The following is a 27,244-nucleotide window of genomic DNA, read 5'->3' as shown; positions in this document are numbered from 1 at the left end:
CTAAAGTATGACAAATGGGTACGCCCCCCCATTATCACTGTACTGGAGACTGCCCCCACTACCACCACTGTACTGTAGAGACTGTACCACCACCACTGTACTGTAGAGACTGTACCACCACCACCACTGTACTGTAGAGACTGTATCACCACCACCACTGTACTGTAGAGACTGGATCACCACCACCACCACTGTACTGTAGAGACTGTATCACCACCACCACTGTACTGTAGAGACTGTATCGCCACCCCCCACCACCACTGTACTGTAGAGACTGTATCGCCACCCCCCCACCACCACTGTACTGTAGAGACTGTATCACCACCCCCCCACCACCACTGTACTGTAGAGACTGTATCGCCACCCCCCACTACCACTGTACTGTAGAGACTGTATCGCCACCCCCCCACCCCCCCACCACCACCACTGTACTGTAGAGACTGTATCACCACCACCACTGTACTGTAGAGACTGTACCACCACCACTGTACTGTAGAGACTGTATCACCACCACCACTGTACTGTAGAGACTGTATCACCACCACCACTGTACTGTAGAGACTGTATCACCACCACCACTGTACTGTAGAGACTGTATCACCACCACCACCACTGTACTGTAGAGACTGTATCACCACCACCACCACTGTACTGTAGAGACTGTATCACCACCACTGTACTGTAGAGACTGTATCACCACCACTGTACTGTAGAGACTGTATCACCACCACTGTACTGTAGAGACTGTATCACCACCACTGTACTGTAGAGACTGTATCGCCACCACTGTTCTGTAGAGACTGTATCGCCACCGCCACCACTGTACTGTAGAGACTGTATCGCCACCGCCACCACTGTACTGTAGAGACTGTATCGCCACCGCCACCACTGTACTGTAGAGACTGTATCGCCACCCCCCCACCACCACCACCACTGTACTGTAGAGACTGTACCACCACCACCACTGTACTGTAGAGACTGTACCACCACCACCACTGTACTGTAGAGACTGTATCACCACCACCACTGTACTGTAGAGACTGTATCACCACCACCACTGTACTGTAGAGACTGTATCACCACCACCACTGTACTGTAGAGACTGTATCACCACCACCACTGTACTGTAGAGACTGTATCACCACCACTGTACTGTAGAGACTGTATCACCACCACCACCACTGTACTGTAGAGACTGTATCGCCACCCCCCCACCACCACTGTACTGTAGAGACTGTATCGCCACCCCCCCCACCACCACTGTACTGTAGAGACTGTATCGCCACCCCCCCCCACCACCACTGTACTGTAGAGACTGTATCACCACCACCACCACCACTGTACTGTAGAGACTGTATCACCACCACTGTACTGTAGAGACTGTATCACCACCACTGTACTGTAGAGACTGTATCACCACCACTGTACTGCAGAGACTGTATCACCACCACTGTACTGCAGAGACTGTATCACCACCACTGTACTGTAGAGACTGTATCACCACCACTGTAATGTAGAGACTGTATCACCACCACTGTACTGTAGAGACTGTATCACCACCACTGTACTGTAGAGACTGTATCGCCACCACTGTACTGTAGAGACTGTATCGCCACCACTGTACTGTAGAGACTGTATCGCCATCGCCACCACCACCACTGTACTGTAGAGACTGTATCGCCACCCCACCACCACCACTGTACTGTAGAGACTGTATCGCCACCCCCCCACCACCACTGTACTGTAGAGACTGTATCACCACCACTGTACTGTAGAGACTGTATCACCACCACTGTACTGTAGAGACTGTATCACCACCACTGTACTGCAGAGACTGTATCACCACCACTGTACTGTAGAGACTGTATCACCACCACTGTAATGTAGAGACTGTATCACCACCACTGTACTGTAGAGACTGTATCACCACCACTGTACTGTAGAGACTGTATCGCCACCACTGTACTGTAGAGACTGTATCGCCACCACTGTACTGTAGAGACTGTATCGCCATCGCCACCACTGTACTGTAGAGACTGTATCGCCATCGCCACCACTGTACTGTAGAGACTGTATCGCCATCGCCACCACCACCACTGTACTGTAGAGACTGTATCGCCACCCCACCACCACCACTGTACTGTAGAGACTGTATCGCCACCCCCCCCACCACCACTGTACTGTAGAGACTGTATCGCCACCCCCCCCACCACCACTGTACTGTTGAGACTGTATCGCCACCCCCCCACCACCACTGTACTGTAGAGACTGTATCGCCACCACCACCACCACTGTACTGTAGAGACTGTATCGCCACCACCACCACTGTACTGTAGAGACTGTATCGCCACCACCACCACTGTACTGTAGAGACTGTATCGCCACCGCCACCACCACCACTGTACTGTAGAGACTGTATCGCCATCGCCACCACCACCACTGTACTGTAGAGACTGTATCGCCACCCCACCACCACCACTGTACTGTAGAGACTGTATCGCCACCCCCCCACCACTGTACTGTAGAGACTGTATCGCCACCCCCCACCACCACTGTACTGTAGAGACTGTATCGCCACCCCCCACCACCACTGTACTATAGAGACTGTATCGCCACCCCCCCACCACCACTGTACTGTAGAGACTGTATCACCACCACCACCACTGTACTGTAGAGACTGTATCACCACCACCACTGTACTGTAGAGACTGTATCACCACCACCACTGTACTGTAGAGACTGTATCACCACCCCCCACCACCACTGTACTGTAGAGACTGTATCACCACCCCCCCACCACCACTGTACTGTAGAGACTGTATCACCACCACCCTACCACCACTGTACTGTAGACTGTATCGCCACCCCCCACCACCACTGTACTGTAGAGACTGTATCGCCACCCCCCCACCACCACTGTACTGTAGAGACTGTATCGCCACCCCCCACCACCACCATTGTACTGTAGAGACTGTATCGCCACCCCCCCACCACCACTGTACTGTAGAGACTGTATCGCCAACCCCCACCATCACTGTGCTGTAGAGACTGTATCTCCCCCCCCCCCACCATCACTGTACTGTAGAGACTGTATCACCACCACCCCACCACTGTAGAGACTAGAGGTCGACCGATTAATTAGGGCCGATTTCAAGTTTTCATAACAATCGGTAATCTGTATTTTTGGCCGCCGATTTTAATTATATATATTTTTTTTACACCTTTATTTAACTAGGAAAAAGATAAAGAACACATACTTATTTTCAATGACGGCCTAGGAACGGTGGGTTAACTGCCTTGTTCAAGGGCAGAACAACATATTTTTACCTTGTCACCTCGGGGATTCGTTTTTTCAACCTTCCGGCTACTAGTCCAACGCTCTAACCACCTGCCTTACATTGCACTCCACGAGGAGCCTGCATGGCAGGCTGACTACCTGTTACGCGAGGGCAGTTGCTAGCAAGCATTAAACTTATCTTATAAAAAATGACCAATCTTAACATAATCACTAGTTAACTACACATGGTTGATGATATTACTAGTTTTTCTAACGTGTCCTGCGTTGCATATAATCGATGCGGTGCCTGTTAATTTCTCATCGAATCACAGCCTACTTCGACAAACGGGTGATGACTTAACAAGCGCATTTGCGAAAAAAGCACTGTCGCTGCACCAATGTACCTAACCATAAACATCAATGCCTTTCTTTAAAATCAATACACAAGTATATATTTTTAAACCTGCATATTTAGTTAATATTGCCTGCTAACATGAATTTGTGTCAGTTCTCTTGCGTTCCGTGCAAGGAGTCAGGGTATAAACAGCGGTTTTGGGTCGCCTGGCTCATTGCGAACTGTGTGAAGTCCATTTATTCCTAACAAAGGCTGTAATTAATTTGCCAGAATTGTACCACCACCACTGTACTGTAGAGACTGTATCACCACCACCACTGTACTGTAGAGACTGTATCACCACCCCACCACCACCACTGTACTGTAGAGACTGTATCACCACCCCCCTACCACCACTGTACTGTAGACTGTATCGCCACCCCCCCACCACCACTGTACTGTAGAGACTGTATCGCCACCCCCCCACCACCACCATTGTACTGTAGAGACTGTATCGCCACCCCCCCCACCACCACCATTGTACTGTAGAGACTGTATCGCCACCACCACCACCACAGTACTGTAGAGACTGTATCACCACCACCACCACCACTGTACTGTAGAGACTGTATCACCACCACCACTGTACTGTAGAGACTGTATCACCACCACCACTGTACTGTAGAGACTGTGCCCCCCCACCACCACTGTACTGTAGAGACTGTATCACCACCACCACTGTACTGTAGAGACTGTATCACCACCACCACCACTGTACTGTAGAGACTGTATCATCACCACCACTGTACTGTAGAGACTGTGCCCCCCCACCACCACTGTACTGTAGAGACTGTATCACCACCACCACTGTACTGTAGAGACTGTATCACCACCACCACCACTGTACTGTAGAGACTGTATCACCACCACCACTGTACTGTAGAGACTGTATCACCACCACCACTGTACTGTAGAGACTGTATCACCACCACCACTGTACTGTAGAGACTGTATCACCACCACCACTGTACTGTAGAGACTGTATCACCACCACCACTGTACTGTAGAGACTGTATCACCACCACCACCACTGTACTGTAGAGACTGTATCACCACCACCACCACTGTACTGTAGAGACTGTATCACCACCACCACTGTACTGTAGAGACTGTATCACCACCACTGTACTGTAGAGACTGTATCACCACCCCCCCACCACCACTGTACTGTAGAGACTGTATCACCACCACCACTGTACTGTAGAGACTGTATCACCACCACCACTGTACTGTAGAGATTGTATCACCACCACCACCACTGTACTGTAGAGACTGTATCACCACCACCACCACCACTGTACTGTAAGAGACTGTATCACCACCACTGTACTGTAGAGACTGTATCACCACCACCACCACCACTGTACTGTAGAGACTGTATCACCACCACCACCACTGTACTGTAGAGACTGTATCACCACCACCACCACCACCACTGTACTGTAGAGACTGTATCACCACCACCACCACCACTGTACTGTAGAGACTGTATCACCACCACCACCACCACTGTACTGTAGAGACTGTATCACCACCACCACTGTACTGTAGAGACTGTATCACCACCACCACTGTACTGTAGAGACTGTATCACCACCACCACTGTACTGTAGAGACTGTATCACCACCACCACCACTGTACTGTAGAGACTGTATCACCACCACCACCACTGTACTGTAAGAGACTGTATCACCACCACTGTACTGTAGAGACTGTATCACCACCACCACCACTGTACTGTAGAGACTGTATCACCACCACCACCACTGTACTGTAAGAGACTGTATCACCACCACCACCACTGTACTGTAGAGACTGTATCACCACCACCACTGTACTGTAGAGACTGTATCACCACCACCACCACTGTACTGTAGAGACTGTATCACCACCACCACTGTACTGTAGAGACTGTATCACCACCACCACTGTACTGTAGAGACTGTATCACCACCACCACCACTGTACTGTAGAGACTGTATCACCACCACCACTGTACTGTAGAGACTGTATCGCCACCCCCCCACCACCACTGTACTGTAGAGACTGTATCGCCACCACCACTGTACTGTAGAGACTGTATCACCACCACCACCACTACTGTAGAGACTGTATCACCACCACCACCACTGTACTGTAGAGACTGTATCACCACCACCACCACCACCACTGTACTGTAGAGACTGTATCACCACCACCACCACTGTACTGTAGAGACTGTATCACCACCACCACCACCACCACTGTACTGTAGAGACTGTATCACCACCACCACCACCACCACTGTACTGTAGAGACTGTATCACCACCACCACTGTACTGTAGAGACTGTATCACCACCACCACCACTGTACTGTAGAGACTGTATCACCACCACCACCACTGTACTGTAGAGACTGTATCACCACCACCACCACTGTACTGTAGAGACTGTATCACCACCACCACCACCACCACTGTACTGTAGAGACTGTATCACCACCACCACCACCACCACTGTACTGTAGAGACTGTATCACCACCACCACCACTGTACTGTAGAGACTGTATCACCACCACCACCACCACTGTACTGTAGAGACTGTATCACCACCACCACTGTACTGTAGAGACTGTATCACCACCACCACCACTGTACTGTAGAGACTGTATCACCACCACCACCACCACTGTACTGTAGAGACTGTATCACCACCACCACCACTGTACTGTAGAGACTGTATCACCACCACTGTACTGTAGAGACTGTATCACCACCACCACCACTGTACTGTAGAGACTGTATCACCACCACCACCACCACTGTACTGTAGAGACTGTATCACCACCACCACTGTACTGTAGAGACTGTATCACCACCACTGTACTGTAGAGACTGTATCACCACCACCACCACTGTACTGTAGAGACTGTATCACCACCACCACCACCACTGTACTGTAGAGACTGTATCACCACCACTGTACTGTAGAGACTGTATCACCACCACCACCACCACTGTACTGTAGAGACTGTATCACCACCACCACCACTGTACTGTAGAGACTGTATCACCACCACCACCACTGTACTGTAGAGACTGTATCACCACCACCACCACTGTACTGTAGAGACTGTATCACCACCACCACCACTGTACTGTAGAGACTGTATCACCACCACCACCACTGTACTGTAGAGACTGTATCACCACCACTGTACTGTAGAGACTGTATCACCACCACCACCACTGTACTGTAGAGACTGTATCACCACCACCACCACTGTACTGTAGAGACTGTATCACCACCACCACCACCACCACTGTACTGTAGAGACTGTATCACCACCACCACCACCACCACTGTACTGTAGAGACTGTATCACCACCACCACCACTGTACTGTAGAGACTGTATCACCACCACCACCACCACTGTACTGTAGAGACTGTATCACCACCACCACTGTACTGTAGAGACTGTATCACCACCACCACCACTGTACTGTAGAGACTGTATCACCACCACCACCACCACTGTACTGTAGAGACTGTATCACCACCACCACCACTGTACTGTAGAGACTGTATCACCACCACTGTACTGTAGAGACTGTATCACCACCACCACCACTGTACTGTAGAGACTGTATCACCACCACCACCACCACTGTACTGTAGAGACTGTATCACCACCACCACTGTACTGTAGAGACTGTATCACCACCACTGTACTGTAGAGACTGTATCACCACCACCACCACTGTACTGTAGAGACTGTATCACCACCACCACCACCACTGTACTGTAGAGACTGTATCACCACCACTGTACTGTAGAGACTGTATCACCACCACCACCACCACTGTACTGTAGAGACTGTATCACCACCACCACCACTGTACTGTAGAGACTGTATCACCACCACCACCACTGTACTGTAGAGACTGTATCACCACCACCACCACTGTACTGTAGAGACTGTATCACCACCACCACCACTGTACTGTAGAGACTGTATCACCACCACCACCACTGTACTGTAGAGACTGTATCACCACCACTGTACTGTAGAGACTGTATCACCACCACCACCACTGTACTGTAGAGACTGTATCACCACCACTGTACTGTAGAGACTGTATCACCACCACCACCACTGTACTGTAGAGACTGTATCACCACCACCACCACTGTACTGTAGAGACTGTATCACCACCACCACCACTGTACTGTAGAGACTGTATCACCACCACCACCACTGTACTGTAGAGACTGTATCACCACGGGGGTCACCACCACTGTACTGTAGAGACTGTATCACCACCACCACCACTGTACTGTAGAGACTGTATCACCACCACCACTGTACTGTAGAGACTGTATCACCACCACCACCACTGTACTGTAGAGACTGTATCACCACCACTGTACTGTAGAGACTGTATCACCACCACCACCACTGTACTGTAGAGACTGTATCACCACCACCACCACTGTACTGTAGAGACTGTATCACCACCACCACCACTGTACTGTAGAGACTGTATCACCACCACCACCACTGTACTGTAGAGACTGTATCACCACCACCACCACCACTGTACTGTAGAGACTGTATCACCACCACCACCACTGTACTGTAGAGACTGTATCACACACCACCACCACTGTACTGTAGAGACTGTATACACACCACCACTGTACTGTAGAGACTGTATCACCACCACCACTGTACTGTAGAGACTGTATCACCACCACCACCACCACTGTACTGTAGAGACTGTATCACCACCACCACCACCACTGTACTGTAGAGACTGTATCACCACCACTGTACTGTAGAGACTGTATCACCACCACCACCACTGTACTGTAGAGACTGTATCACCACCACCACCACTGTACTGTAGAGACTGCTGTGGGAGGGGAAAGAGGGGTTTAGGTTGTTTTTAATCATATCCTCGGCTGTACAGTGTGTGTGTGTACTGTGTACTGTGTACTGTGTACTGTGTACTGTGTGTGTGTGTGTGTGTGTGTGTGTGTGTGTGTGTGTGTGTGTGTGTGTGTGTGTGTGTGCGTGCACGCTGAGCCCCAGACAAAGCTCCCCCTCCCCTCGGAGCCTGGGCCAGAGATATGACCTTGTGAAATGTCAGCCCGCCCGGGGTGGCCCTGCCTGTGTCTCTCTCACACACACACACACACACACACACACACACACACACACACACACACACACACGGTGGCGGCAGGGTGCGGCAGAGGGAGAATTGTAGCGTTACGGCTAGCCTAGCGTCTTGAGGTGTAGTGTTGCGTGGAGGAGTCTCGAGACCTCAACACTAAATCCAGGAAGGAGAGCGAGAAAGGCAGGGGGAGAGTTAGGGAAAGAGAGGGGAGGGCAGCAAAGGGCAAGAGAGATGAAGGGAGAGAGGGAGAAGGAGAGGTCGATAGAGGGAGGGAAAGGGGGGATAGTTCAAATTCACCCCCCCTCCTCAACCCTCCACTGTGTACTCCTGAGACCTCAGGTCAGCAATCTAGCCATTTCCCACTAACAACATTACAGCCATTAGGGCCTGGCTGCTTTCTTTCTGTAGCATGTCACATGGATGCGGGTCATGCCTCGCATACTTCTCCCCTCTGGCCCGGCTCAGGTGACTAAAAGCTTTCAGTGGGAGTGAACGGCGGCCATGGAAAAACAGTAGGTCTTAGACCCGCTGACATTCTCTCTCACGCGCTCGCTCCCTTTCTCCCTTTCTCTCCCTTTCTCTCTCTCTCTCTCTCTCTCTCTCTCTCTCTCTCTCTCTCTCTCTCTCTCTCTCGCTTAATGTCGTCTTAGGAAATGTGAAGGAAGACACACAGTGCATAGAAACACACGCAAAGGGTGCACACACACAACATAAACTGTGTAAAAAAAATTAAAAGAAGAGAGGTCAGGTCTCTGGTTGTAAGGTGTAGTGTCCTGACTCCTGTAAGTGTTCAGTGTCTTCTTTTCCCTGCCCTGGCCTCTGCCACGGTGTGTGTGTGTCCTGACTCCTGTGTGTGTGAGATGGAGTGTGTACTAGCGTCCCTGCGTGGTGGGTAGATTTGTAGCTGTGCATGTACGCTTGGTCAGAGCGGTCGGGCCACGGTTGCGGTCACCTCTCTGGCCCATAGTCGGTGACGACCAGACCAGATGTGAGCTGACTCTAATGACCCCTGCGGGTGGGGTTGCCGAGGCAACCGCTTCCCCCTCTGCCTGTAAACAGAGAAGCAACCCACCAGTGTTCTTAGGCGGGGTCGCCAAGGTGAAGACTAGCCTTGATGTGTGTGAGCAAGAGGGAGAGAAAAGAGAGCTCAAATGACGTGTGTGTGTGTGTGGAGAGGAGAGATTGTGTCTCAGTGTACGAGTGTCATGGCTTCTCTTGACCTTTTTTTTTGTTATTCTCACTCTTCAGTTGATGCTCAATGGGTTTATTTTTTGTTGAAGCCTCTACTGTCCCTCCCCTCCTCCCAGTACAGGAAAGTTTTGACATTTTCTTAGCCCAGGCTTGTTGCTTTCTGACATATTCTTATGGAAAGGGGTTAAAATGTTTCAGGAATACTCACTTTCTTTTGTTTGCCCTTGTCTGGCAAGCTGTAATGTTTTGCTTATGAATATTGATACACCAAGTGTATATTAATGACCCTGGGTGACCTTAACCCTATCCTTATTGGCTCCCTGGTGGTATCTGCATCCTCATGAATATTAAACAGGCTCTGTAACCTCCATTACCCTAATCTTTGCTGTCTAGCCTCCCGGAAGATCCTGTTGTCATGGTAACCCCGTTACTAAACTCCTTGGGAGGAAAAAAAATTGACCCTGGAAAAAAATATATGTTGAAAATAAAGGATTGAAAAATCATTCAAGTTATTTTATCCACCGTTGCTGGTGATTCTCAGTGCTGAGAGAAAGGCTTGGGAAAGCTGGTGGATTTTGTTGCATTAAAGCTCCTTGGATTTTCGGTGTTATTATGATTTTCTTCAGTCATTGCCAAGGCAGGGAGTTACCCCTTGCTGAGAGCGCCGAAGTCTATTTGGTATTTTGAATAGGCTGTTCCCTTTGTACTTAGCTGGTAAATAGAATTGAGAGTGCTCACTTGTGATAAGGAGGCGTCAGAATGAGTGTATAGTGTAGTAGTCTGGCTCACTTTGTAATCCAGGGGACAGGTGACTACTGACTTGTTGATTTACAACGTCAACTCTCAAATCAAGGCTATTAAAGTCAATGCCTCCTAGATTGTCATTTAAGGATGCGCTCTCAAACTTTTGTATAATTTTTGCCAGTAGTTTTGAAATTGATTCTCAAGAGCCTAAAGTGTTCCCCGTTTTTTTGGTGTACTCCGTTATCAAATTGTGTACTACGTCATCCGTTTGGTATGATATGTTACGTCCTGCAATTTTGTAAAAAAAAATAAAAATCCTACTATATGTTACAAATTTCTTGTGCTTAAGATCCTGGAGTTTATCTTTTAATGACAAAATCCAGTCCTTTCCTGGGTAATGTTCATTAGGGAACACTGTTAGTAAAACATTGTGCAACAGAAAAAGCTGAAACAAGTGTTTTCATATTGGATATGTTCAGGTAGCACCTCCCCGTTTCCCTCCGTTTATGATCCAATGAACATGACCCTGGTTTGTCCTCAGCTCTGATCATGATGATCCCTTCCTCCTCTCTTTTCCTCTCACCAAACGTCTCTTCTTCTCTCCTGTAGATGTGGACAGCGTCGAGGAGGGTGGGCCCGACGGGGGCTGCTGTCCCGTGGAGGACGACGGCGGCGTTGGCGGCGGTGGCTGGTACGGGAACGCCTCCGACACGCGCTCCGAGTCGTCGTACAGCGGCGACATCCATGACGACCATGAGCTGTTCCTCCACGGGGGCTCCTCCCCCACCCCCTCCCCAGACCGGCCTCCGGAACACCCCGACACCTCGACTGAGAGCTCCCTGGGGGGCTGCCCTACGCCTGTCCACAGCCACCACCACCACCACCGGGCCTCCCTTGAGCTCCTGAGCCTGGGGGTGGACGGAGGGGTGTTCTCTGCCCAGGATACCCTTTCCTCCGTGGTATCCTCGCTCTATGGAGAGGCTGCCTCCGAGGCCCTGGGGAAACCCCTGAGTAGTAACCTGCGGCGCCTCCTAGAGGCTGGGTCATTGAAGCTGGATGGGGAACTTCTGGGTAGAATGAGAGGAAGGGGAGGAGAGTCGCCCCCTATAGGCTTAGCTCCAGCCCTGACCCTCTCCCCGTCCTCCCATCATGCTCAGCAGCTAAGTGCCCTCGCCCGAAAACTGGCGGCCAATAACAACAACAACAACAGTGGAGGCTCCGCCTCGGCCTCGCCCGCCTCTGTTGCCATGTCGACCACCGCCATCAAGCAGGAGCCCTGCGACCCCTTCGCCTCGGTGGTCGCCCCCGAGCAACGGCGCTGGCTTCGTGTGGGTGGGAGTGGCCGGCGACGGGAAGTGGCCCCCGGCGGGTTGCTCTGCCTCCAGCGGCGGGTCCAGCCTATCACCGGACTCGGCCATCCAGAAACTGAAAGCGGCAGCCAACGCGGTTTTACAGGACAAGAATGCCACCGTAGTGGCCTCGTCTACTTCCTCTTCATCATCCTCCTGCTCTACAGTACCCACCCTGGGAGGAGGGAGCCGGGGAGGAACGGACGACTCGGTACGCTTCGATGCCTTCACCTCCCCCTTCAGCCCTCAGTCGGCCAGCTCCACGCTAGCAGCCCTGTCCAAGAAGGTGAGCGAGCGCTCCCAGACCACCTCCACCTCCTCATCATCAGACCACCAACCCTCCCCCCGGCTCCTCCTTCCTCTCCCTGGTCTCTATGACTTCCTCGGCTGCGCTCCTCAAGGAGGTGGCAGCCCGGGCGGCAGGGAACCTCCTTGCTGATAAAATGGAGGCCCCAGCAGGAGGAGGGGCCATCCAGGAGGACATCAAGCCCCTGCTGGACAGGAACCAGAAGGCAGGGACCCCCACAGGGCCCCAGAGCACCATGGACCTGCTGCTGCCCTCCACCCCTAAGGGAAGGGCCAAACCCAGCAGCCAAGCAGGTAGGCTAATCCACCCTGACCCTACACAATTTCTTCCTGAGGTGGCATTTGTTGTCTATAAGCCTTATGGTGAGTTTTTGGATATACAGTAGCAAGCTACATTCATTTTTTTTGTTGCAGTTTGGTAAATGTGATAGTGAGTTTATCAAGATATTATGCCAGCTAAGTTTTGTCGTCGTGACAAGGTTCGAAACATTGAACCTTTTGTATAAACCTTGCAACAAACAAAGTGCCGCTATCCATCAATCCCAGAAGGTGTTGTTTCTCTAGCAAGGTTTTCTACAACAATGAACCGTTGTGGAAGACCTTCCCAACCCCAGGTTGAACAGAACAACAACAGCAGATTTTTTTATGCAGTTCATTCAGTTATTTCACCTTGCATTTTTCAAGGTTGTTTGTCAGTACTAGTTTATTTCACGTTGCACATCCTGAACTGTCCTCGGATATTAAATCCACTTCAGCTTTTCAACTTGTTTTGAAACTATCGTTTACAGATATTCTCCGAGCTTTTGCTTATTATATGGAATTAAAGCTGGTCTCTAAGAAAATGTTCTAATATGTTGAATCCCTTTATATTACACTTTAAGGATGTACACATTTGATTTACTGTATTACGGATGCCCCACTTCACATACATAATTTCATTTTTTTAAACAATATATATATATATTTTTTATTCATAAGCAATTATTATTTTAAACTATTTTTGACAAATTGAATAATTCGCTTCACAATTGTAGTGGTAGGGATTCTGTTCAATCGCGGTGAATCGAATCATGCAAATCAAAATAGTAATTTGTGAACCGCGAACAGTAAAATAAACTTAGTAGCCTTCCTTTTGGATTATGCCGCTATAAAACTTGTTTTGTAGATACTTTAATAAGTTGATTTCGGAAGCTAGCCAGTTGTCAGCTTGCAGTGAACTCTTCTAAGCTAAGATAAATGACTAATCTAGAATAGGTACATTTCCCGAAGAAAATGTGTGCGCTTGCTTCAGCTGTCCAAAAATGTATTTTTTTATAGTAGTGGAAGGTGTTAAATGAAGATTTCAAGCTGAATAGAAGCTGAAGCAGTTTAATATAGTAAGAATAGGTCTGATTACTTTAGTATAATGATATATATTTCAACTAGCACATCAATCATGAACAATGGCAGAACTATGCCTTCACTGCTTTCAATGGGGCTCTTTAACATGGGAACCAATGCAGTTAATAAAGTGATAATGCCTGAAAAGCCGGTGTTTGGAGGATGTATTGGCACGGGTTTGTCTCGGGCCGGCAAACCGTGCCAATATGTCCTCCAAACACCGGCTTCGAGGGCATTATCACTTTTATACAACGCGTTACCGGTTACCAACATATTCAAATAATGATTGACATATTTTCATTAAAAACGTTATTTTGATGAATTTATTCATACTATTTCATCCTTCCACAAGATATAGTCTCGAAACAAATCTAGAGTTGCTATCCAAGCCAGCTGGTCGTTCGTTCTATTGGTTCGGTTGCCAGAGACGTGACCCAGTCGTTCAGTCTTTTTGTTCTGCATCTATGGACGCGACCCAGTCGTTCAGTCTTTTTGTTCTGTATCTATGGACGCGACCCAGTCGTTCAGTCTTTTTGTTCTGTATCTATAGACGTGACCCAGTCGTTCAGTCTTTTTGTTCTGTATCTATAGACGTGACCCAGTCGTTCAGTCTTTTTGTTCTGCATCTATGGACGTGACCCAGTCGTTCAGTCTTTTTGTTCTGCATCTATGGACGCGACCCAGTTGTTCAGTCTTTTTGTTCTGTATCTATGGACGTGACCCAGTCGTTCAGTCTTTTTGTTCTGTATCTATGCACGCGACCCAGTCGTTCAGTCTTTTTGTTCTGTATCTATAGACGCGACCCAGTCGTTCAGTCTTTTTGTTCTGTATCTATAGACGTGACCCAGTCGTTCAGTCTTTTTGTTCTGTATCTATAGACGTGACCCAGTCGTTCAGTCTTTTTGTTCTGTATCTATAGACGTGACCCAGTCGTTCAGTCTTTTTGTTCTGCATCTATGGACGTGACCCAGTCTTTCAGTCTTTTTGTTCTGCATCTATGGACGCGACCCAGTTGTTCAGTCTTTTTGTTCTGTATCTATGGACGTGACCCAGTCGTTCAGTCTTTTTGTTCTGTATCTATGCACGCGACCCAGTCGTTCAGTCTTTTTGTTCTGTATCTATAGACGTGACCCAGTCGTTCAGTCTTTTTGTTCTGTATCTATGCACGCGACCCAGTTGTTCAGTCTTTTTGTTCTGTATCTATGCACGCGACCCAGTCGTTCACTCTTTTTGTTCTTTATCTATGCACGCGACCCAGTCGTTTGTTCTGAATGTTCCATTGCCATACTGGCTGGCAACTTCCTTATCCCTTGTTTGCTAGCTAGCCAACTACGGCTAACTTTACAGTCACGTCAAACGGTGCAAAAAGAATAACAACAGTGGCTGCATTTGTTTAAGCTGTTTTCTAGTGACATTTATTTGGACGCATCCATAACAATGAGCTAATGAGGCACGATTTCACCTGGCATAGAAAATGTGCTCTCTCGTCAGGACACTGTTGTTCAGAGGAGCTAGCCAACAACACAGCTAACACAATAACTTCATCCTGAAGCTGGAAAGACTAGAAAACTAGCTACACTTTCGTTTTACCTTTTATCATTTGACTTTTTTTGTATACATCCATAAAAATAATGCCAGCTGATTAATGATTTAGACTGGCTGAGAAACGCTGCCTGCCTCTCTCTCTCGTCCCGACTCCCGACCTCTACACGTTCATTACTAGGGGACAGTTGGAGATCGAATTTGAATATTGAAACAATGTTGCAAATGTCAGAGAGACAGTAAGGTTTATAAAAAGCTCTGCTGTTGGAAACTAAATGTTAGTCTAAAAGAAATGTGAGATAATGTCTAGATGCTTTTTAAAGTGGAGATCAAGTTAACTTCCCTGCCTGGGCTGATGAGACAGTGGATAGCGCAGTCAGATGAAACAGACTAAATAGGCATTTTAACGTCATAGATTTAGCTGGCGGTAACTTGTAGAATCGACACTGGCTGGAATGCGCTTTTAACCAATCAGCATTCAGGATTAGACCCACTCGTTGTATAATTTGTAGGGTACCCTGACTGGGACTCAAACCCTGGTCCCTGTGACTCTCATTATAAAACGGCTAAAATCTCTTGGTGAGGTTTCTAGGTTTGTATTTATTTTATTCATGTATTTAAATTTTTTTGCTCGCTCGCCCCACTTTTGATAGAGAGAGAGAGAGAATCCCCCTCTGGCCTGAGTCTGGGAAAAGGTCTGTGGGCCTGGCAGGATGTCCAACCCAAACCATTTGCGCTCGGATCTGCGGTGTGTGCTCTCAGCACAGTAGGAACCGAGTGTCCATATCCGTGTCTGTTCTGCAGACGCTTCTGGCTCCAACAACCTCCGTTTACCAGTCACCTCTGTACAGACTGGTGGAGGTTGGAGCCAGAGGAGTCTGCAGTCAGGGCCTTCTCCTCTGTCCTCAGATCAGCATTCAGCAGACTCCCAGCCAAACACAATCCCATCAGTTTACACTGGGCAGGTCCAGAACAGACTATGGGAGGCGCACAGTACTACACAGAGCCATGACTACATGGAACTCTATTCTACATCAGGTAACTGACACAAGCTGTAGAATCAGATTTAAAAAATCGATACAAAGAAACCTTATAGAACAGCAGGGACTGTGACGAGACACACACACACAGGCACAGACACATGTATACACATACACATGCTAACTCACGCACTCAGCACACATGTATACATGGATTTTGTGTTGTAGATATGTGGTAGTGGAGTAGTGGCCTGAAGACACACTTAATGGGTTGTGAAATGTAATGTCATGTAATATTTATAATTGTATATAACTGCCTTAATGTTGCTGGACCCCAAGAAGAGTAGCTAACGGGGCTCCTTAATAAATACAAAATACAATACAATACACACACACACACACACACACACACACACACACACACACACACACACACACACACACACACACACACACACACACACACACACACACACACACACACACACACACACACACACACACACACACACACACAACTCTCTCTCCTGTCTCTCCTCTCTGAAAATGAGCAGCCTTTAGGGAGAACAGTGGAGTGTGTTCCAGGGTAGATGGATGGCCACTTTTGAAGGATTGTGTCATAACCCTTAAGCCAAATCTAAAATGGCTGGATCAAATTGACTTGAGATGGATGAGAGGGAGAGAGGCAGTCAATGTAATATTCTGTGATCTGCATGTTAAAAAGGGTTGTCGGCGGTAACCTGCAGCCGTCAAGGTCGCGGTGGAATGCTGTACAAATGCAGGTACTTGTCTGGTGGCCAGACAGAAAAAACATGCCCTTGGTTATTGATTGTTTTGTTTTGTTTTATTGCAGTTGGCTGGTCTGGTATGAAATTGTTACACATTTGGCCTATATTTAGTGCTACATAAATCCGTGTAATTCTACATATTTTAGACATTTCTTGATAATTGATCTTGATTGCCCTGGAGAGAGAGAGAGAGAGAGAGAGAGAGAGAATCCCCTATCTGACGTACTGACCAGTTAAACGCTGTTCCATCTTTTTTTCTTTCTCCTCCACCTCTTCCCCTACATCCTCCAATGAGCAAGGAGTCCACGGTTATCTTCTCTCCTCTCTCTCTCCTCCCCCTCTCTCTCTCCTCCCCCTCTCTTCTCTCCCTCGCTCCAGTCGGTTGGGCCGCAGATGGCGGTTTATTGTTGCAAATAGGCAGTCTCGAGGTTTTACACCCGGGGTCAATGAATGGCTGAGCGCGGTAATTTCACCAAACACTGATTACCAGATGTTTTCCAAGGAACAGGAGGAGAATACTTATGAAGCCATCGATGACAGGCCCGTGGTGAATTTGTAATGCAATCATGCCGCGTCCTAATCAGCCCAATTAAACGGCGTAATAGAGGCCGGGAAATGAAGCCAACAACAATAATCGAGATAATAAAACATCCTCGAGTTTGACTTATTTTGTTCGCAGGCTTTGTTGAACGTTCTCAGCTTGAGGTGTCTAGAGGTCGTGTCTAACCTAGTAGAGGTGTGGGAATTGTGACAAAGTCAGTAACCTTAGAGAGGCTCCGTAGTCCGTAACTCCTCTCTGGAAAGGAAGGAATGGACTAGTGATTGGGGGGGGATCGATAGTTGCATATCGCAATATTATTTTGGGACGATATTGTATAGATTTGTTTAAAAAATCCATGTAGCGTTAGCTAGCGCTAGTCGGCTGTACCTGCGCCATAACTAATGGATTTCTGATCCTATAGCTTGTTCTCCATGTTCTTTTTAAAATAGGGAGCCAAGATGTTTTCAGCACTTTTATTTTCCTGACTGATCAAGACTCGTGTTCTCATGGCTCTCTCTCTTGTCTCTCTGCAGCAGACATATGGTGAGCAATATGTTTGGAACATCAAATCGCAATAAAACTGCAGTATATGGAATCGCAATACATATAGAATGGTGAGAATCGGAATACATATCGTATCGGCACCTTAGTTTCATGATAATATCGTGTGGTGAAGTCCCCAGCAATTCCCAGCTCGAGAAATGGACCTGTTCCAATACTTCAGAAATGTATCCTTCACCTTCCTAGCTTCCTTCTTTTCTTCCTTGAAGTAATCACAGATCTGACATGGGCTGGATTGGGGAAAGCTATAAAGTGGAAACCTTACTTACACCTTACCAGTCACTTATAGATCGGATAGGTGTACTGTCATCAAGCAAACGAGGAAGGAATGATGCATTGCTTAAGTATTTGTTCAGGGGACTGTATGCACTAAATTACTTGTATTTTTACTGAGCTGCCCTTCTCAGCCAGGTATCCCTTGGTAAATAATTATTCTGAACTCCCTGGTTAAATAAAGGTGAACTAAATAAATGTCTCATCCCCTCTTTTTCCTCTACTCTCCCAGGTTCCCCGGGGGAGGACGGAGGGAAGCCGTTCCAGTGTCCGGTGTGTGGCCTGGTCATCAAGAGGAAGAGCTACTGGAAGAGACACATGGTGATCCACACCGGCCTGAAGAGTCACCAGTGTCCCCTGTGCCCCTTCCGCTGCGCCCGCAAAGACAATCTCAAGTCCCACATGAAGGTGAGATGATGGGAGCCTGTGATGCCTCCGTTGACCTTTGACCTGTAACCTCGTCGTTTTATCCATCCTCTGAGGTCGTAATCGTGGAAGTGGTGCTAATGCTACTAATTGCTCAAAGGAAGGGAGGTGCACGCTCTAGTCAAAGTCACCTCTAGTGTAGCGGGTAACGTGCCTCAAATGATACTGTAGTTAGTAGACCAAAGCTAGAGGGGGTTTAAACAAGAGCGAGAAGCTCCAGGTGTTGAGGGAATCCTTACTGTTTTACGCTCTTATTTAATCTCTTTTACTCATTTTATTTCAGTTATTTATTTGCATAGGGACAGATACAATTAGCCCGAAACATTGACACACGTTGAATGGACAACACACCAATGCATTGCTCTATTGTACCTTAGGCAAATTTTCAGTGTCTTGTCCTCAAATGAGCATCATTGCTTTGACTGTTGTTGCCGTGCCAATGAGGCGGGTACCCCCACCACTCATCCTATCCCTGTATCCCAGGTCCACCAGCATCAGGACCGGGGCGAGACGTTCCAGTGCGAACTTTGCCCTTTCACCTCCTCGCGCCACTTCAGCCTCAAGCTCCACATGCGCTGCCACCAGCACTTCCCTCGCTCTGGGTCCGCCTCCGACGGGGTCAAGGTCAAGGAAGAGGCCACCACGGACACGGAGGGCGAGGGGTCACTCATGGGCGATTACAACCCCGGGGAGTCCCCTCTCCAGTCGGACGCAGGGAACCAGAGCTCCCCTGGAGTCTCCAACCACCACGTCTATATAAAAGAAGAGCCCCAGGAGAGGGAGCTGTCGGTGCTGTCGCCCTTCACCCTCTGCAGGGACAGGGAGCGGGAGCGGCCTGGTAGCAGTGGCAACTCCCTGGACCTCTCTATGGGGGGGGTGGGGGTGCGGTCCAGTCCTGGTGGAGGTCCAACGGCGGCGTCCCTCTTCAGCCCGGACATCACCACCAAGACAGCCACCGACCTGCTCATGAAGCTCTCAGGTAACCATGACAGCAACACCTGTCAATAACAACACTCACTAACGGCCACCCAGTCCAACACCTACGAAGAGATTTCACTAAAGGTGTATATATAGGCGTTAGACTGGTGGGCAACTTTTGATGGCCATTTCAGGAATTTTGACCGTCTTAGCATATTTCTTAGGGTTTCATCATGAATGTCAATGAACGTCAACTCATCAATCCAATAACCCCAACACTCCGCTTTGCCTCTCCAGTAACCTCATCAACAACAAACACGCTATCGTTAGCCAGAATAACGCTAGGTATCATATCAGGTTTGTTGAGATGCATTCCACCGTGTTGTGACGATGGCAAAGGATCAGTTACTTTGAGACAATGGCTGAAGATTGATGGGGAAAGGTGTGCCCGAGGTTGGGTGCCAAGGTCGGGGTTGAGGCTGCCACTCTAACTCCTAATGCCATCTAATTAGATTGAGATCTCCTGAACGAGGGATGCGGAAGGAGGAGAGGGACAAGGGATGGGGAGGAGGGGGGGTAGAAAACCCTCGGAACATTAGATTAATTAAAAATGTATGCATAATTCATAAATTAAGAAGAATTCATAATTTGAAATGATTAGCGCCCTTAACTTCTGCTCCGTGACCCTGGCTAGGATGCGCCGTGCGATGTGCGTCGCGGAGGGACTGGGCAGGCTTAGTTAACCCCTCCCCCTCCAGTTCTGCTCCGCGCCGGTGCCCCCCGGGTGCCAGTCGCACTTCACTCCCAGACTTCGCAATCAAGCCAGGAAAGTCCCAGAGGAGATGGAGCCAAGATGGCTTCTTCTCTCACAATGTCAGCCCAGTGTAGAGTGGCGGACGGGCGGCGGACATCTTAGTTCAAGGGCGGCGTCATTCATGCAGTACCGGAGGGAATTTGAAAGATGGGAGGACACACTTTTGTTTTTAAGGAGCGGATAGTAGTGGACTTGAGTGATGTTAGAGATAACGATGATGTTTTAATAGAATACTGGTCCTTTTGATTACCGAGGGCTTTCATGATCATCTCTGGAGCGCCGTTGGTAAAAAAGAGAAGGGGGGGTTGGGCCCAAAGCTTTACTCAGATCTTTTGCACTCTTAGCTGGGCCGTATAGCAGACAGGGAGGGTAGAGAGGAGGAGAAAGGGAGGGGGGAGAGAGGTAAAGCTTCTTCTCAGGGGAACCTCCGGACTCTTTCTTTTGACCTCCCTGCCAAGAGCGATTGAGTGTGTACATGCGGCAGCTCATCTCCTGATTTACCACTGCTGTCACAGTGCCTGTCTCAATCCCACAAGGGCTGTAAAAGAGAGGGAGGGGGGGGTGGAGGATGGAGAGAGAGGCTGTGAAATGGAGAGGGAGAGGGGGTGGAGGATGGAGGATGGAGAGAGAGGCTGTGAAATGGAGAGGGAGAGGGGGTGGAGGATGGAGGATGGAGAGAGAGGCTGTGAAATGGAGAGGGAGAGGGGGGGGAGGATGGAGGATGGAGAGAGAGGCTGTGAAATGGAGAGGGGGGGTGGAGAGAAGGGCTGTAAGAGAGAGAGGTGTAGGATGGACAGAAGGGCTGTAAGACAGAGGGAGAGGGATGGAGAGAAGGACTGTAAGACAGAGGGAGAGGGATGGAGAGAAGGACTGTAAGGGACAGGGGTGGAGGATGGAGAGGGGGAAGGGGGGTGGATCAAAAGACAGAGCGGGAGCGATCATAGCCTTGCTATTGAGAAAGGCCGCTGTAGGCAGACCTGGCTCTCAAGAGAAGACAGGCTGTGTGCACACTGCCCACAAACTGAGGTGGAAACTGAGCTGCACTTCCTAACCTCCAGCCAACCTCCTGCCAAATGACCATATTAGAGACACATATTTCCCTCCGATTACACAGATCCTCAAAGAATTTGAAGACAAATCCAATTTTGATAAACTCGCATATCTACTGGGTGAAATACCAGTGTGCATTACAGCAACAAGATTTGTGACCTGTTGCCACAAGAAAAGGGAAACCAGTGAAGAACAAACATCATTGTAAATACAACCTATATTTATGTTTATTTACATTCCCTTTTGTACTTGAACTATTTGCACATCGTTACAACACTGTATATAGACATAATATGACATTTGAAATGTATTTTATTATTTTGGAACGTCTGAGTGTAATGTTTGCTGTTCATTTTTATTTATTTCACTTTTGTATATGATCTACTTCACATGCTTTTGCAATGTTAACATAGGTTTCTCTTGCCAATAAAGCCCCTTGAATTGACTTGAACTGATAAAAAAATGGCTAAATAAAGTGACAGACGGCAAAGGAGAGAGAAAAAGAGAGCGAGTAGCATCTGACAGAGTTCCCCAGGCATAAAGAAGCCAGTGAACTCTCTCTGACCTCTGACCTCATCATTTTTTAGGCTGCCCTGATTCTCCTCTGGGTGTTACGTCCAATCCCCTTTGATTTCTCCCCCGCACGGCAACTCTGACACAACCGACAGCCTACCCAGTGTGATCCTCCGCATTCTGATTTGAGAGGTGAAAGATGAAAGTCCGCGGAGGTACTTTGAAATGCGTGGATGGTGCCCGCTTAGGACGCTACTCGCAGGACCCCTCAGACGGGTAATAATGGCGGTCCCCGCTGCGACCCCGTTTGGAGGTGACAGCGAGCGTGACCCTGGGCCGGGTGTGAATAATTGGCACGCCGCTGAAGCAGGGGCTTGTGGGAGGAAGTGTCATTGGTGCTGAGGGTGTCTTATTTATCTCAGAGGGCGAGAGAAAGAGAGAGAAAAAGAGCGAAAGCGTTGGATGCAGTGTTTGATGCAGTTGGAGAATCTTAGTGATGTAGTGTGTGTTTGTCTGTGTGTCTGTGTGTGAGTGTGCTTGTGCGTTCACACGTTTTATACCCAACCAATATGTCTACATAATATACTGTAAGATATCCAGTCACCTATTCTCTCATTCAAATATTGTTTAAGATTCATCTGACAACACCTGTCGGGGTGGGCAGACACAACATGTTACAACCTCTTCTCAATAATGTATTTTCCTCTCGACCACTAGACATGAACAGGGTCAGCCAGCCAGTCAGTCAACACTTCTCATATGTGACCTCTGGTCCATCCTCTCTACTGTCAGCCCTCAGTATCTACACTACTCTGTCCAGCTCAGTATACACACTGTCAGCTATTGTTTCTGCCTTCCACTCCACCTGCCTGCCCATTGTGTGTGTGTGTGTGTGTGTGTGTGTGTGTGTGTGTGTGTGTGTGTGTGTGTGTGTGTGTGTGTGTGTGTGTGTGTGTGTGTGTGTGTGTGTGTGTGTGCAGACACTAGCCCAGCAGCCACCTCTTTTTCCTCTTCTGAAGAAAACAGGAGCCAGTTGTTAGTGGGGGAGCAGGCCAGCGTGACAGAGGTGGAAAGCTAATGAAGTTATTTGACGGCAGGCCCGGCCACGGAGCGAGAGGTGAGGCGCATTGGACAAGCGTCTGGCAGAGAGACGGATGAGGCGAGAGGAAGGAAGTGTGGCTGGAGAGGAGAGAGACAATAGTAAAGAGAGGGGAAGGTAGGAGGGATTGGTAGAGGGAGGAGAGGGAAGGTAGAGGGAAAGGGAGAGGGAAAGGCAGAGGGAAAGGGCAGAGGGAAAGGTAGAGGCAAGGGGCAGAGGGAAAGGTAGAGGCAAGGGGCAGAGGGAAAGGTAGAGGCAAGGGGCAGAGGGAAAGGTAGAGGCAAGGGGCAGAGGGAAAGGTAGAGGCAAGGGGCAGAGGGAAAGGTAGAGGCAAGGGGCAGAGGGAAAGGTAGAGGCAAGGGGCAGAGGGAAAGGTAGAGGCAAGGGGCAGAGGGAAAGGTAGAGGCAAGGGGCAGAGGGAAAGGTAGAGGCAAGGGGCAGAGGGAAAGGTAGAGGCAAGGGGCAGAGGGAAAGGTAGAGGCAAGGGGCAGAGGGAAAGGTAGAGGCAAGGGGCAGAGGGAAAGGTAGAGGCAAGGGGCAGAGGGAAAGGTAGAGGCAAGGGGCAGAGGGAAAGGTAGAGGCAAGGGGCAGAGGGAAAGGTAGAGGCAAGGGGCAGAGGGAAAGGTAGAGGCAAGGGGCAGAGGGAAAGGTAGAGGCAAGGGGCAGAGGGAAAGGTAGAGGCAAGGGGGAGCGAAAAAGAAACAGCAGGAGGAGTAAAAAGGGACAAAAGAACAAGAAAGCCAGAGTCCGAGGTGGAGCGTGAAAAAGAGAGTAAAAAAGAGAGAGGGAGAGCAGTGTCCTGCTGGCTGGCTGATGGCATGTCAACAGGGCGTGATAACAGAGACAGGCTGATAGCACCATCACCCCTGGGCCACAGACAGACAAGAGACGGGATGAACCCTAGTGTACTACTACTACACACGATGGGGAAGCTGCCACTGAACCGCTACATTGAAGGCAGGCAGAGATGGATAGTCACCTCTCAGCCAGAGACAGTAAAACTGCTACTCACGACACGGGGCTGCCACAGACCTGCTACACTGGCGGCAGAGATGGGATACATATTCATTCACTCAGGCCAGGAAGGAACCTCTACTACACACAGGAGGCTGCCACTGACGAGGTGCCCCCGCCTGCTACACTGGCGGCAGAGATGGGATACATCTTCATTCACTCAGACCAGGCCAGGCAGAAAGCTACTCATCACATCACCCAGTCACCCAGAGATGGCTGTTGGTTATTTCCTCAACTCTGACCACAACACCGACAGCATTCGGGGGGGAAGTTGACGTGCTACAGAGGGCTAAAGCGTGTGCACAGGGAAAGTACTGTAATTTGACTTCTGTCATTTTCTTTGGGTGAAATAAACCTAGGCACAGAAAACACCACCATGAATAACAGCTTAAACTATGGTGATTGGTGGTGGTGGTAGTAGTAGTAGTAGCAGCATCAGTCGTAGCAGCAGTAGTAGTAGTCGTGGATGTAGTAGCAGTAGTAATAGTTGTGGATGTAGTAGTAGTCATGGATACAGTAGTAGTCGTGGATGTAGTAGTAGTCGTGGATGTAGTAGTAGTCGTGGATGTGGTAGTAGTACTAGTGGATGTAGTAGTAGTTGTGGATGTGGTAGTAGTACTAGTGGATGTAGTAGTAGTCGTGGATGTAGTAGTAGTCGTGGATGTAGTAGTAGTCGTGGATGTGGTAGTAGTACTAGTGGATGTAGTAGTAGTTGTGGATGTGGTAGTAGTACTAGTGGATGGAGTAGTAGTCGTGGATGTAGGAGTCGTGGATGTAGGAGTCGTGGATGTAGTAGTAGTGGATGTAGTAGTAGCAGTCGTTGTAGTAGCCGTGGATGCGGAAGTCGTAGCAGCAGCAGTAGTCGTAGCAGCAGCAGTAGTCGTAGCAGCAGCAGTAGTCGTAGCAGCAGCAGCAGCAGTAGTCGTAGCAGCAGCAGTAGTCGTAGCAGCAGCAGTAGTCGTAGCAGCAGCAGCAGTCGTCGTCGTAGCAGCAGTAGTCGTAGCAGCAGCAGCAGCAGTAGTCGTAGCAGCAGCAGTCGTCGTCGTAGCAGCAGTAGTCGTAGCAGCAGCAGCAGTAGTCATAGCAGCAGCAGCAGTAGTCGCAGCAGCAGTCGTCGTCGTAGCAGCAGCAGTCGTCGTCGTCGTAGCAGCAGCAGCAGTCGTCGTAGCAGCAGTCGTCGTAGCAGCAGCAGCAGTCGTTGTAGTCGTCGTAGCAGCAGCAGTCGTCGTAGCAGCAGCAGTCGTCGTAGCAGCAGTCGTAGCAGCAGCAGCAGTCGTAGCAGCAGCAGCAGTCGTAGCAGCAGCAGCAGTCGTAGCAGCAGTCGTAGCAGCAGTCGCAGCAGCAGCAGCAGTCGTAGCAGCAGCAGCAGTCGCAGCAGCAGCAATTGTAGTAGCAGCAGCAGTGGTAGAAGTAGCAGCAGTGGTAGAAGTAGCAGCAGAAGTAGCAGCAGCAGCAGTAGTAGCAGCAGCAGTAGTAGTAGCAGCAGTAGTAGCAGCAGCAGCAGTAGTAGCAGCAGCGGTCGTAGTAGCAGCAGCAGCGGTCGTAGTAGCAGCAGCAGCGGTCGTAGTAGTAGTAGTAGTAGCAGCGGTAGTAGTAGTAGCAGCGGTCGTAGTAGTAGCAGCAGTCGTAGAAGTAGCAGAAACCGTAGTAGTAGTAGCAGCAGTCGTAGTAGTAGCAGCAGTCGTAGTAGTAGCAGCAACCGTAGTAGTAGTAGCAGTAGCAGCAGCAGCAGTCGTTGTAGCAGCAGCAGTCGTTGCAGCAGCAGCAGTCGTCATAGCAGCAGCAGTCGTAGTAGTAGCAGCAGTCGTAGTAGTAGCAGCAGCAGTCGTAGTAGCAGCAGCAGTCGTAGTAGTAGCAGCAGCAGTCGTAGTAGTAGTAGTAGCAGCCGTCGTAGCAGCAGTCGTAGTAGTAGCAGCAGCAGTCGTAGTAGCAGCAGTAGCAGCAGCAGTCGTAGTAGCAGCAGCAGTCGTAGTAGTAGCAGCAGCAGTCGTAGTAGCAGCAGTAGCAGCAGCAGTTGTAGTAGCAGCAGCAGTCGTAGTAGCAGCAGCAGTCGTAGTAGTAGCAGCAGCAGTCGTAGCAGTCGTAGTAGTAGTAGTAGCAGCCGTCGTAGCAGCAGTCGTAGTTGTAGTGGCAGCAGCAGTCGTAGTAGTAGCAGCAGCAGTCGTAGTAGCAGCAGTCGTAGCAGCAGCAGTCGTAGCAGCAGCAGCAGCAGCAGTCGTAGCAGCAGTAGCAGCAGCAGCAGCAGTCGTAGCAGCAGCAGTCGTAGCAGCAGCAGTCGTAGCAGCAGCAGCAGCAGTCGTAGCAAGTCGTAGCAGCAGTCGTAGCAGCAGCAGCAGTCGTAGCAGCAGCAGCAGCAGTCGTAGCAGCAGCAGCAGCAGTCGTAGCAGCAGCAGCAGCAGTCGTAGTAGCAGCAGCAGCAGTCGTAGTAGTAGCAGCAGCAGTCGTAGTAGTAGCAGCAGCAGTCGTAGCAGCAGTCGCAGTAGCAGCAGTCGTCGTAGTAGCAGCAGCAGTTGTGGCAGCAGCAGTTGTAGTAGCAGCTGCAGCAGTAGACGTAGCAGCTGCAGCAGTAGACGTAGCAGCTGCAGCAGTAGACGTAGCAGCTGCAGCAGTCGTAGACGTAGCAGCAGCAGTCGTAGAAGCAGCAGCAGCAGTCGTAGAAGCAGCAGCAGCAGTCGTAGAAGCAGCAGTAGCAGTCGTAGAAGCAGCAGCAGCAGTCGTAGAAGCAGCAGCAGCAGTCGTAGTAGCAGCAGTAGTCGTAGTAATAGATGTAGTAGCAGCAGCAGTCGTAGCAGCAGCAGTCGTAGCAGCAGCAGCAGTTGTAGTAGCATTCGGGGGGGAAGTTGACATGCTACAGAGGGCTAAAGCGTGTGCACAAGAAAAGTACTGTAATTTCACTTCTGTAATTTTCTTTGGGTGAA

General features: G+C 49.4%; 1 protein-coding gene across 1 annotated transcript in view; it reads left to right on the top strand.

The window, feature by feature from the left end:
• LOC106610221 (zinc finger protein 827) overlaps positions 1-27,244 on the top strand; it is a 117,220-nt gene that overhangs the window by 33,770 nt on the left and 56,206 nt on the right. Inside the window, 5 exon segments of the mRNA XM_045717618.1 lie at positions 11,382-11,843; positions 11,938-12,431; positions 12,433-12,721; positions 18,725-18,900; positions 19,402-19,897. Of these exon segments, the coding sequence (XP_045573574.1) occupies positions 11,382-11,843; positions 11,938-12,431; positions 12,433-12,721; positions 18,725-18,900; positions 19,402-19,897 (1,917 nt within the window).

The sequence above is a fragment of the Salmo salar genome, chromosome ssa04, assembly GCF_905237065.1.
Source record: "Salmo salar chromosome ssa04, Ssal_v3.1, whole genome shotgun sequence".
NCBI lineage: Eukaryota > Metazoa > Chordata > Actinopteri > Salmoniformes > Salmonidae > Salmo > Salmo salar.
This window is presented reverse-complemented; position numbering and strand designations above follow the sequence as displayed.